The 12,892-nt window shown below is 39.2% G+C and overlaps 2 protein-coding genes across 7 annotated transcripts; both read left to right on the top strand.

Annotated features, from left to right (window-relative positions):
* Positions 1,981 to 4,573, top strand: LOC104701214 (asparagine synthetase [glutamine-hydrolyzing] 2-like). Of its 5 annotated transcripts, none has more exons than XR_753785.2 (8): positions 1,981 to 2,155; positions 2,277 to 2,366; positions 2,522 to 2,627; positions 2,760 to 3,022; positions 3,357 to 3,621; positions 3,888 to 4,026; positions 4,128 to 4,223; positions 4,362 to 4,573. XR_753785.2 is itself a non-coding variant. In XM_019229186.1 (8 exons), exons 5-8 carry the CDS (start codon positions 3,497 to 3,499, stop codon positions 4,398 to 4,400), a joined length of 399 nt encoding a protein of 132 aa, XP_019084731.1. In that variant the 5' UTR covers positions 1,985 to 2,155; positions 2,277 to 2,406; positions 2,522 to 2,627; positions 2,848 to 3,022; positions 3,357 to 3,496; the 3' UTR covers positions 4,401 to 4,573. The 5 variants fall into 5 exon arrangements, 2 of the variants coding, with proteins under 2 accessions (XP_019084731.1, XP_019084734.1); XR_753783.2 differs by having other exon boundaries at positions 2,277 to 2,406; XR_753782.2 differs by having other exon boundaries at positions 2,277 to 2,436.
* Positions 7,619 to 11,049, top strand: LOC104701204 (TBC1 domain family member 5 homolog A-like). Of its 2 annotated transcripts, none has more exons than XM_010416854.1 (5): positions 7,619 to 7,809; positions 7,913 to 8,001; positions 8,243 to 8,422; positions 8,611 to 10,574; positions 10,821 to 11,049. In XM_010416854.1, exons 1-5 carry the CDS (start codon positions 7,619 to 7,621, stop codon positions 10,974 to 10,976), a joined length of 2,580 nt encoding a protein of 859 aa, XP_010415156.1. In that variant the 3' UTR covers positions 10,977 to 11,049. The 2 variants fall into 2 exon arrangements, with proteins under 2 accessions (XP_010415156.1, XP_019098948.1); XM_019243403.1 differs by having other exon boundaries at positions 7,898 to 8,001.

Here is a 12,892-nt window from a genome sequence, read left to right as displayed (position 1 = left end):
AAATCCTAAACCAATAACATAAAATTTGAATTCATTAACAATCCAAGATTCTTTTGTTTTACTTGAATAACATAAAACTTTTAATGACTTTATAAAACTCTTAATCCAATAACACTAGATTTATCAAGATTTTAGATAACTTTTTACAAATCCACAACCAATAACACCAAATTTTTAAAGAGTTTTTAAAAGTCTTGATTGAATAACAACATATTTTACCTAACTTTTAAAGTCATTAAAATTCTTTCTAAATCCTAAACCAATACCTCCCCCTAAAACTTATCTCTTTCGTTTTCTTCGATTTTGTATTGATTACGTTTTTGATTTTGAGAGTCAAAATCAAAACCATCCTCTTCTGTTAAATGGGCTCCCAGTAGAGCTACTGTTTTTTGCGGAAAGTTTTGGTTTCGATATTCTCCGAGAGATTGTTCAAATTTTTGGAGAAACTCGTGAATGCATTGCGCCTAGTGCAGCTAGCATCTTTCACGCAAGGTTTGAAGGTTAAATCGATGGATTTTTTTTCTTGTCAAAACCCGGTTTCATTAATTAAACTTCGGTACAGTGGGTGGAGGAAATCAATGCCGATTTAGCTACCTTATCGGCTCTTTGATTTAACTCTCTTCGAACAAAAGTAAAAAAAAAAAAGATCAAATTTGAGAGATAATTGAAGGATGTCGTGTTAAATCCCGTAGAGTTCCTTCGAGGAAAACTCTGAGTGAAGTGCTTTGATCAACAGCTGTGAAACTGAAGCAAAGGTAATTCTCGTGATACCAAGTTCCAGGGCCTGGTGGATTGCGAGAAGGAGAGCAGTAGCCTCAGCCTCGAAAGGGGACCCGATATTTTGCGCGACGGAACAACCGGAGATCTCAGATGTGTGATGATTGTCAGCGAAGATCCAGCCAAATCCCGCTTCTTTCGTGTCTTCACGCCAAGCCGAATCAGTGAAGCAGTGGGTTGTATCCGGACGATGTGAGGGATTTTCCTGGATCTGGGTTGAAAAGTTAGATGCAGTCGGTTGTTCCTGCGCTGAGAGCCACTCCTTTGCATTAATGATGGCCAAGGTTAGTATTTCTGCAGGAGAGATCTGTCGGTTTTCAAAGATTTTCTTCTTTCGGGAGTTCCAGAGCGTCCACATTAGCCAGGGAGCAAGGGATCCCTTTCCGATACCCGTAGGTGGGAGACAAACCAACTTGTTGGCGATCTTAAGTCCACAGAAAAGATCAGTGACGAGCGGTGTGTGAAAGGAGTGTTTAAAAGGGGCAAGGTTCGAGGCTGCTATGGCAAACAGGCAATGGAAAAAGAGGTGAAGACTTGTCTCCTCTTCATTACAATGGGGGCAAAGAGCAGTTGGGTTAATTCCTCTCGATTGGAGATTCTGACCAGTAGGTAGAGCGTTGTTTAGAGCCTTCTAAATGAGGAATTTCACTTTTGGTGGACAGTGCAGGTTCCAGACATTCGTTAAATCGATGAATAAGTTAATTGTATTTGTTTTTTTTGTTTTTTTTTGTCAACAACATAAAAGATTGGCTCAAGCGAGCTAATGCATTATTTTGTTTTGTTTAGTGTTCAAAAAATATTAATATAGATGACTTTATAGATGAAAATATGAAGTTGCTTTGCTTTTTTATTTTAAAAAAAAAATCTATGCCTATTAATATCATGAGAAATTTGAATTGCAAGATTGTTTTGGTGAATGAAATAAAAAGGAGAAAAAAAATTGATATGGACGAAATGGTCTTGAGTTTTTTTTTTTTTTTTTGGCTAACGTCTTGAGTTTATTCACAATTATATTGAAAACACTCTAGATATGTTCATTCACTACAAGAAACTTGCACATTGATAGCACCAGAGGATAGCTCTTTTCGCGTAACTGCTATTAAAGAAAGTAGGTTGGATTGTAATACCATAGGATAACACTAAAAAAATGCTAAGCCAAAATTTTAGTAAGCGGGAATTTTTAGAGCCTATATTTTGGTGTGAGCGCTAAAGACTTTGCCAAAAAAACACAGTTACTCTCAGACTTTTCCTTCAAAAAATTTTGGAGACACAGGAAGAAAAAAAGCTTTCACCAAAAAAAAAAAAAACTCTCGACAAATGTTTTCTTCTCTCTCAGATCCTCCACACCATGCCCTCGACTCCTTCTTCCGTCGTTAAGGTACCACTATTCCTCACGTCTTCTCTTTTCTTCTTCTACAACCTTTTCCGTCAATTTCGGCGATTTCTTTCGGTGAAACCAATAACCTTCCTCGTCAATTTCTGGTGAATGCTTGAGACAGATCCGGCCAGCTCCAGCCATTTCCCAGCTTGATGTCTGGACGCTGGTCCTTATTGCAGACCTTGGCGTCATCTTCGATGGTTGGATGCAGGTGGCTTTAAAAGGGGATCTAGGGCTTTTTATAGATTTTGGTTAAATTCTCGAACCTTACAATATATATGGTTTGCCTTACAGCCCTTACAAGTTTTGTGTATACAGTTTTTGATTCCGGCTAACCCTATATTGATTTCGCATCTGAAACTGCAGATACTGCCACTGCTTCATCTTCTCAGGTTTTTGGAATTTGCCTTTGATTTTTCTCTTAAACTATGGCAACGGGATGCGAAATGGTTATATCTGAAACCATGAGAGGGTATAATTCCATTTCCCCTCCTCGGTTCTTAAACATACTGCTAGTGTCTCTAAAAGCACAGTATTGTTGTAGCCGGATTATGAACATAGGGGCTAGTGTCACTACAATATGATTTGCTTTTTGTCCTTGTAGTTATCATTGCCGTTCTCGGAGTTTATCAGATTCTGCAAGCAGCATATAAGAAGTATAGAGAATGATTCATGTGTTAATGCTATGGCAGATTCCTATAGTGAGGACCATATACCTGGACAAATATACCTAGCACAGGTTATGATGATATCTAGTTTTCGTCTTTGTGCTTTTGGTGTATGTAGAGCCCGACAACAAGAGGTTGAAAATGTGGATATTTTCCAGAGTTAACTAAAACGCAGCTCAAGCGGCGTTGACTATTGCAAGTAAGTTTCTCTTTTTATTATTGGGTTTAGATGAGTTGTTTCTAGGAATTTTTGTCTCAGATATTGATGTAATGATGTAGAGGATATACATAACTCTGTATTGGTCTCTTAGATTGATTTAGTACTTTGTTAGCTGAAGAGAATATATGTGCCAGATTCGAAAGTCAGTCTCACTCTTTATCTGGTAGCGACATTGATAAAATCTCTAGAGAAACCGAAGGAAAGCTCTCTAGATTTTGTATAAGAAAGACAGATTCTTTTATTACGAGTAGAAGTGTTTACACTTTCGAGCCAAGTAACTAATAAGCAAAGTAAACTTCCTTATGTTACTCAGGAAGTGATCTCCAAAGTCCAAGCATTGTGGGAAAATTTTGAAGTGACTTTGAGTTTGAAAGGTTTGATAAAGTATGAAACAGGTTAGACTGCTAAGAAGATATGATGATTTGCGGAAATCAATGGCAGTGATCACTGATCATGCCAAGCTTCTCGTCAAGTTTTGATTCTTTTGACTGTAACACAATGTGTGGGATTCTCGCTGTTCTTGGTTGCATCGACAGCACTCAAGCTAAACGTTCTCGTATCATTGAACTCTCTCGCAGGTACTCTCTCTCAATCTTCCCCTGTTTCATTCAATCAATCACCCATCAACTTCTTCTCGTAATCTATAAATGCTGCGCATTGTTACTGAATAATCGATTATGAATGAATTGGAATAAAGTTCTCAACTTTTTTTATGGATGGAATAGAATGTGTTTGCTTAATCGATTGATCAGTCACTGTTTGATTTGGCTGCCAAAAAAAAGATTTGATCTTTGTGGAGAAGACCCGAATTGATTGTTTGGATTGATTACTTCTGTTTGTGTAGGTTGAGGCATAGAGGTCCTGATTGGAGTGGACTCCATTGTCATGAAGATTGTTATCTTGCTCATGGGCGTTTAGCCATCATTGACCCAACTTATGGAGAACAACCGCTCTATAACGAAGACAAGACCATCGTTGTCACGGTACTTGAAACTATGTCAATCATGTGTGAACAAATGTCAAATTTTAGACCTTTGTCAATTGTATCATCTGAATAGTAAATCAAATGTGCTCACGATGTCAGGTCAATGGAGAGATATACAACCACAAGGTTTTGCATGAAAAGCTCAAGTCTCATCAATTCCACACTGGTAGCGACTGTGAAGTGATTGCACACCTTGTAAGTATCTGTAATTGAGAAAAGACTGAATTGTTGCTTATGGATTACTATCTGTTGTACCTTTTTGCTTATTGCCAGTTAGTGAAAATGAAAATGTAACTGAGCATCTCTATTGTTGCATTTTGGTCTGTCTTGCAGTACGAAGAACATAAAGAATACGTCTTTTTCATACATTGAAAGTGAACTAGTGGCTGTTCATTAGATTGTTTCGCAAAGTGAGCAGCTAAGAAAGGCTTGGATGGGTTACATGAGTTTGTCTCTGTTCTTTGTAATGTTAGCTTTATTTTGTTTAAGACTTGGTGGCACTTATGTAAGACTTATTTTGGTTAATGTAATATTAAGGTTATGTATGTTGTTTCTTTCATGAAACAGAAATTTAATTAAATAAATTTTGAAAAAAAAAATACCATGACATATAAACTAGCACTAATTTTGTGTCACAATAAAATATATTATAGCTATAGTAGAATTTTCTACCATAGCGTGTAAAATGACTTATAACATTATCTTAAAAAATTAAAAAAACATGATAACAAAGCATTTGGTTACTGCTATGGTAGAAGACTCTACCATAACATACTTATATGCCGCTATCATATGTGTGGTATCTATGATAACAGTGGCCTAACATAGCATTTGTGAAAAAGCTATCAATGACGTATTATAGCATTTCTCTAATGCTATCAATGTAGATATTTGTTGTATATTTGTTGTAGTGATTGCAAGTACAAATTTCTTATTGATGGACAAAGAAAATGTATATATATTTATTATCATAATATAGTAGCCTATTCAATGTACGTAGTAGATGCATACTCATAAGTTTACACATTATGATATACAGCTAAGGTAGCTACAATCTTAATTTAGTGCAACACTAAAAAAATCTAGTATTATACATCGATTAAATGTATTTGTATCACTCACCAAGAATAAAAAAAATTAACAAAAGATATTATATATTATTATCTTGATTAATTTGGTTCGAACATGGAACTTTTAAATTATCATTGTAAAGTCCATGTTCCAAGGAAATGGAGTATATGATTTGAGTTTATGTGGGGAATTGGAGTGGAATTGGTTTAATTTCAGTTGGTTTAGCTAAATTATGGTTTAACAATTCGTCCTGTTGTTTATTAAACAAAGCTCAACTATGGGCTCATACGGTTTAATTGAGTTTTGTTATGGAATCAAATTAAACCAGCATAAACCAAAAAGCTAACCAATAGCCCTAATTTGCTCTTTAAAAATAAAAAAGACGAGCTGGGTTGGCCGTCACGTACGATTGTACGAGTGAGAGAGCGGAGCTGTTGGTAATGACGTGTCTCTCAGCGAGAGAGCCGAGGGTTAGTGTTGTTGATGTAGCGTGAGAGGAGAAGAGAAGGCGAGCCGTCCTTGGGTTAAGTGGTAGTGTTGTCGTGGGTTTTAGCCATCGTTGCCGTTGTTGTCATTCATCGCCACGTTAGATCTAATCAATGTTTGGGTAAAGAGATAAAAGGCAGAGAACCTGGTTTGGTGATGGTGTAAGGAGGAGAGGAGTGAGCATCTCCTTCTCCATGGAGTTGTTGGTGTGTTCGTGTCCTCTTCCAACTTAGGAGGAGGATAAGCAACGTGAGTCCTAGAGCAAGGGTTGTTGTGCTATGGGTAGATGTTGTTATCGGAAATGGGAGGAAGACGTGATGGAGAGAATAACGATGGAATCGTGACGAGATGAGAGACTTGGAGTCCTGACGGAGATGAGAGAGAGAGACGTGGCGGAGATGGGGATGCCTCTTGTGGGTCTAGTTAGTCACGTCATGGCTGTGGGAAGCTTCATTAGTGGTGGCCTGGTGGAAGAACAAAACCCGAGTGAACAGAGATGAAGAGGAGAAAGAAAGTGAGAGAAGGTTGGAGATAAAGCCATAAAGGCAGTGTGGAGGAGCCGACGCCGGATTTGACATAAGTTCGGAAAGGTAATGATACTGGCGCGATCTCCAACAAGCCAAGAGTGCATAGCAATTGGCAGATTGTTATTCGGAGTTAAATTGAAGAAACTATGGTCGTTACTTCCTGGCCAAGTAATTGTTGGAAAGCTGGGTAATTGATGGTAATGGTGCAATTTATGGTAAGTATAGAACATGAACGTTTTCGAGATGGGTTTATGAGGACAACGGTTGGGGATCGTAATTATGTCTGATCGAGCTGAAACTTTGTATAGGGACTCAGGGTAGTACAAGCTCCATATCCAACGGTAGAAATGCGAGGTTAACGGTTAGTTTGTGTTTTATTTGAGTATTATTATAGAGATTTGTATGGATTAAATCGTGGTAAATTGTATTGTTGGTTGAGCCAATGAGCTTAGTTTAAGCTGGAACCTTGAAGGAGCTTCCATGGCTTATGGATTTAAGTCTTGGTTGTTAGAGAACAAAGGTGGAGCTCAAGAGTGCGGGGTTAAAGTTCAGTCGATGAATCAAAAGGCTCATCCGAGAAGTGTTTCCGTGGCTGGACGGAATAAAATATTCTAGCCCACCTCTTTTGTTACTCGGTCGCTATGGATGGTTGGTTGTGCAACTCAGTAACTAGATGAGGTGGTGTTTGGGATACGTGTTTAAGTGGCTTGTTCGGGTGGATCACGAAGTGGTTAGTTGGAGGAGGAATTGGAGTCTAAGAATGTAAGATCCTTGTAGACCAGAAGTTTACGTTTGTATGATTGCTTGTATGTATAGCCAAAGGAGTTAGTTGGTAGTTGCAGAGTATGAATTAGTTGGATCTAGCTAGTATCTGTTGAAGTTTTTGTAAAAAGCGTTGACGCCGGTTGTCTCGCCGGAATTATGAGATTTTGGTGAGATTGTTTCCCATAGAGTCATCTCAACCATAAACATAAGTTTCGACGAGAGATATATAAACTTCATTATCTGATGTTTTATATAAGGGAAAAAGCATATTCGGATCTATTTTGGAACAATAACAGTATTCCTAGGCAATTAACACATGACCAATTTAATTATGTAAAAAAAGAAGGTCAATTAATTATTAGAGAAAAAAAATCTGATTAGGGGGTATTTCAATCAAGTGATAAACTGGTAATTAATGTTCTATGATAGATGGCAATATTAACATGTACTTTTTTTTTTTTTTATCAACATTATTTTTAGGTAGAGCAAGAAAAGTTTAATTAATTAAAAAAAAAAAAAATACTAGCATTTAGCTGCTTCTCCTTCATCTTCGATTCTTCTTGTTCTTCTTTTTCAATCATCATCTTCGCGCCTGGAATCTCACGCAACTGACAAAGCTAAAATCTCCCTTAAATCTTCATCAGCACAAAGTAGGTGGAATGAGAAAAATGGAGATTTAAGTTGTGTGTGATTCAACTAGGAATCGATAGATTAGCAAATAAGGATTTAAGCTATATATATATGGCTCCGTTGGAGATCGAGCCAGCTTTACATGAACAGTCAGGATCATTGGTTTTGAGTAATGCAGACGAGTCAGATCGTCGTTTCGCTAATCTTAGGGGAGTTCGGTGGCGTGTGAATCTCGGAGTTCTTCCGTCTTTTGATTCTTCAATCGATGAGTTTCGCAGAGCAGCAGCTAATTCTCGACGAAGGTATAGTGACTCATCTGTTTATAGACCCTAAAGAATGATTGTTAATGATTCATGGTTCTCAATGAGTGCAATGTTGTTGTTCATGTAGATATGCTCTTCTCAGGAGAAGACTTTTGATCAATCCACATGTACTCAAGGATAAATATAAGTCCCTTAATTTTATCACTGACGACCCCTTGTCACAAAGTCCAAGTAAGCTTAGTTCCTTTTGCTCATGGCATAGCCATTGTCATTAGACTGGTTTGATATGTTGTTCTTAATCGTTGTTCAAGCATGCAGTCCTATAACCAAAAAGTGGAATTATTAGGTTTGCATGTGTGTGTGTGTGTGTAAGCTTATTGGTCTAGTTTAAGGCAGTCTTGAAACTAATATGTTTAACGTTACTTTCTTAAAGATGGTTTTGTGTAATCATGTTTAGATTATTTCTATGTAGATAGCACATGGGGTCAAATCTTTCGTATCTCTGAGTTGGCAAAAACACTTGACCAAGACTTATCAAGGTTATATCAAGAACATTATTGTTGTTATTTTCAAACGCCTGGATGCCAAGGAATGCTGAGACGCATTCTATTGTTGTGGTGCCTGAAGCATCCCGAGTATGGGTATAGGCAAGGTACATGTTTAGCGCATTTCTTTTGTTGTTGCTGTAAGCTGCTGAAGAAACTAGACACTAGAGAAGTCTACCAATTAGTAAAAGACTATATATATATAACTATGCTAATTCTCTTAACAAATACTTCCTTCTAGCTAAGAGGTTTATAGCTTATGTATCATCTACTTGGTTTGCATATATTTTTGCAGGAATGCACGAGCTTTTGGCACCACTCCTTTATGTACTTCATGTTGATATCATGCGTCTTTCTGAAGTGCGTAAAGACTATGAAGATTATTTTACCGATAGATTTGATAGTTTATCTTCCGAGGAAAGAGATATAACGTACACTTATGATTTCAATAAGTTCATGGATTCCATGGACGATGGGATTGGATCCCAGGGGTTTTCAAAGAAAATTAAAAGTCTCGATGAGCTTGATCCTGAAGTCCAGTCCATTGTGATGTTGAGTGACTCTTATGGGACAGAAAGTGAACTTGGCAGTGTTTTGTCTGAAAAATTTATGGAACATGATGCTTACTGTATGTTTGATGCTCTCATGAGTGGGACTGATGGTTGTGTCGCCATGGCTAGCTTTTTTAGTTACTCTCCAACCAGCAGATCCCACACCGGGTTAACTCCAGTTCTTGAAGCTTGTACAGCATTGTTTCGTCTTCTAGATGTCGTTGATTCATCTCTGCACAGCCATCTAGTTGAACTTGGAGTTGAACCTCAGTACTTTGGTCTTCGTTGGTTGAGAGTTTTGTTTGGAAGAGAATTTTTGCTTGAGGACCTCTTGTTAGTGTGGGACGAGATATTTTCAGCAGGGAGTAGTGCAGAAACGGACACAACTGATGAGGATAGTAGAAACCACAGCTTTGGGATCGTTGATTGTCCTCGGGGTACCTTAATCTTGGGAATGGCTGTTTCAATGATATTATATTTAAGATCAACCTTGCTTTCTTCTGAAAATGCAACATGTTGTCTACAGAGACTATTAAATTTTCCAGAGATTACTGACCTGAATAAGATAATACAGAAGGCTAAGCTGTTACAAGTTTTGGTTTTGGATACTGATGTACGATCAGCTCTGTCAATAAATTGTGACTTCGACCAGAGAAGTTATGTACATGCAAGAACTAAAAGTTTTCCATCCGGCTCCACTTCACCTAGTTCTCCTTTGATTTTCGCACCTGAAAGCTATTCGGAGAAGAAATGGAGAGTTCTACACAAAGCCAAAGAAGAAGAAAGGCAAAACGTTTTGGAGAAACAGAGTCCTCCTACACAAAAGAAAAGGATGTGGTTGAAAGTGACAAAAATTTTCCGAGCGGTGACTAATCTATCACTTCATAAGGCAGGTAATGGGGAAAAGGAAGCAAACTCATCTTCTCCAGTGACACGAAGTTTGCTTGAAGATTTGTCTCAACAGCTCCTTCCCGAACTAGAGGAAGCTAATAGTATTGATTGTCTTGTGACTATGAACAAGGAAGATAACTCTCCTCAAGAAACTGAAGAAGACATTATGGACTTTCATTCTGCAGATGAAGAGAGTATTATAAGTGGAAACTCCCACAGTGAGGAGAATGCATCCATCTATTCAGACCCTATCAGTCCTATCATAGGTTCAAACTACCTTGAAAACGGTTCAGATAGCATTACTGGGTCCAATTTGTTTCCTGATAAAAGCATAGGTTCACCTGTCTCCTCAGAACCAATCAGTCCTGCCATAGATTTAAATTACTGCGGAAATGATTTAAATTGTAGTACTGGTTCAAATCTGTTTCTTGATGATGAAAACTATGAAGATCCTCAAACAAGTGGAAACTCACCTGTTTCCATATCTCCTTGTCCGGATAATGAGTATCCAGTAACTCAGTCTGATGAAGACGATCCCACAGATAAATATGTGGGCATTACTAAGGAGCACAAGCTTTTACATGGAATAGTCCAGTGGTTTCGGAAGTTTAAACGCACTTTTTACAGTGAGGAGAAGATTGATATAAATGCTTCTGATGCCACAAAAACCAACAATGTTGAAATAGAAAAGAACCAAATCAGTTGCTACTCTGAGTTCCACCCCCAAGCTTCATCTTCTGGCCAAAATAGAGACTCAGATCAGAATCTATTGAAGACTCTGAAGAACCTTGGCCAGTCCATGCTCAAACACATTCAGGTAATTTTCTCAGTTCTAAATCGTGTGTTCCAATGGTTACCAGCATATTCAAAAAGATAAGTACAAAGACAGTAAAATAGGGTATTTTGCGTATGGTTTTTGAAGGTGCCAATAACAAGTCTGGCAGTTTCTTGCCTCCAAGAGTATAGGATTATTGTAACAAATATATTTAGCCAAATCCATGACAACTCTTTTCAGCCTTGCAAGCATAAATGTTCTGATGATTTTAGCCTCTTTTATATTCAGGTAATCGAGTTGGTTTTTCAACAACAACCTGGTATAGTTCAGGCAGGAATGGTAGGGAACTTAGCTAAAACCAATTTGATCGGAAGGGGACAAGTTACAGCTACAACAGCACTCATGGAGCTTCGGAAAATCAGTAATCTGTTGTTAGATATGTGAGGTCTAGGTTCTCTCATTTCTTTTAGCCAGCTCTGTACGTATATATACATTTTGAAAATGTGCAGTATATTGATTTAAGAGTAAATAACAAAGATGAGGGTATCTCGATCTTTTTTCATCCAAGTATGGTTAGTTCCAAATGGCTAGAGGAGAGTTTTAAGTTTCACCGACCCTAATGTTGGTGCTATGACGAATAATCAATTTCTTTATGTATTTTAATGGACTGATATCCTGAGTTTTTGTACATAATAAAGAAATCTTCTTTTCTGAAATTTGATGAAGAATATAAAAACTCGTTTTGCATCATTGTTTGTACTGGAGATTGCACAACACTAAATAAACAAAATTTTGCGGGGAAAAGTTGAGCTAGTTCTTTTATTAACAAGATAATTCGAGGTCGTTACTAACAAAGACCCAAAATTAAGTTCGTCAGTTCACAGGAGAACTAACAAACAGAATAATGACGAGCTTGAGAGAGCTCAGAAGTGGAAATGGTTTACACAGAAAACAATAACATATATCGATGCAAAGTATTGCTCTCCGGGTAAAGTCTGGAAGTCCGGATCCTCTTCCCAATAAATGTCCTCTCCTTTTATAGCGGATTGTTGACCTAGGGTTCCTATCGCGAAATGTCGAGGTTACCCTCGACGGAGTGTTAATGACTGTCTCCAAATTTTGTCGGGCCTGCTCGGCACAGATTACCTCGGGTCGCTTCCGGGGAACGAAATTGCTACAATGATTCTTCTGTAAATGCTAGGCTCGTCTTCTTGAGAGATATTATGAATATCCAGCGGTTTTTGCTTGGAGTGCGGTATTCGATGAATTTATGGAAAATGAGTAGGTCGTAGATCGAGGTGGTGGATTTTGGTTGCTCCTATCCAAAACCCTAACAACCGCCGCCGAGAAAGCTTCTCATTGTGAGATCGCCTATGGTCGGTGATCGGCAGGATCCGCCGGTTAATCACCCTTGTTGGGGGCGCCGAGAGTTACAGTCAGTAAATCTGAGATCGGCAGTCTCGGTGGGGTCGGCGAAGATGGTTGTTGTGAGGTATTGGAGAGCGGCAAGATGGTTCTCATGGGCAAGAGAGTAGAGACGTGAATGCCAATTCTGTTTGCCCGAGCTCGGCGGAGGTCGGCACCGTTTCTGAGCGGAGGTCGGCACCGTTTCTGAGCGGAGGTCGACACCATTTCCACCGTTAACTTGCGAGCCTTGCTTCAATTCAGTAGTTGATGGTTCTGGTGAGATCGATCTGGACGAGATCGGCGTTGATTGTTTTAGGGGAATCAGAGGCGAGCTCGGCGGTAAAGTGGTTGATGGTTACGAGCTCGGCGGATCGCGGGAGAGAGGTCGAGATGGGTTGAGCGGCAATGAGCTCGACAGATCGCAGGAGAGAGTTTGAGATGGGTTGAACGGCAATGAGCTCGGCGCGGTTGCTCGGCAATCTCCTGGACCGAGCTCGGCGCGGTCGCTCCACCTTAGTTGTGAGTCCGTTCTAGTGGATTTTGGAGGTTGGCGTGACGGAGAAATTGAGATCGACCCAACATGTGTGATGTCAGGTCGGTAGATGGAGATTGGTAAGTGGATATCGACGATATGAGCAAAAGAGGTGGTCGGCGATATGAGCGAGAGAGGAGGTCAGCGAGTTGAGGTCAGCGAGATTGAGATTGAGGTCGGCGAGTGAGATTGAGGTCGCCACCGAGAGTGAGATTGAGGTCGGTGACGAGAGTGAGATTGTGGTCGGCGAGAGTGAGATCGTCATCGTCGAGGTTGAGATTGAGGTCGCCACCGAGAGTGAGATTGAGCTCGACGCCAAGAGTGAGATTGAGGACGGCGAGAGTGAGATTGTCATCGTCGAGGTTGAGGTTGAGATCGGCGAGTGAGATTGAGGTCGCCACCGAGAGTGAGATTGTGCTCG

Source organism: Camelina sativa, chromosome 1 (genome assembly GCF_000633955.1).
Source record: "Camelina sativa cultivar DH55 chromosome 1, Cs, whole genome shotgun sequence".
Taxonomy (NCBI): domain Eukaryota; kingdom Viridiplantae; phylum Streptophyta; class Magnoliopsida; order Brassicales; family Brassicaceae; genus Camelina; species Camelina sativa.
This window is presented reverse-complemented; position numbering and strand designations above follow the sequence as displayed.

What these genes read in the sequence shown, in the direction of transcription:
- LOC104701214 (XM_019229186.1), top strand. Translation starts at nt 3,497, where the DNA reads ATGCCAAGCTTCTCGTCAAGTTTTGATTCTTTTGACTGTAACACAATG. An exon ending in ATCATTGAACTCTCTCGCAG is followed by an intron (nt 3,622 to 3,887) that starts GTACTCTCTCTC and finishes CTGTTTGTGTAG; the next exon opens with GTTGAGGCATAGAGGTCCTG. An exon ending in ACAAGACCATCGTTGTCACG is followed by an intron (nt 4,027 to 4,127) that starts GTACTTGAAACT and finishes TCACGATGTCAG; the next exon opens with GTCAATGGAGAGATATACAA.
- LOC104701204 (XM_019243403.1), top strand. Translation starts at nt 7,619, where the DNA reads ATGGCTCCGTTGGAGATCGAGCCAGCTTTACATGAACAGTCAGGATCA. An exon ending in GCAGCTAATTCTCGACGAAG is followed by an intron (nt 7,810 to 7,897) that starts GTATAGTGACTC and finishes TTGTTCATGTAG; the next exon opens with ATATGCTCTTCTCAGGAGAA. An exon ending in CCATGCTCAAACACATTCAG is followed by an intron (nt 10,575 to 10,820) that starts GTAATTTTCTCA and finishes TTTTATATTCAG; the next exon opens with GTAATCGAGTTGGTTTTTCA.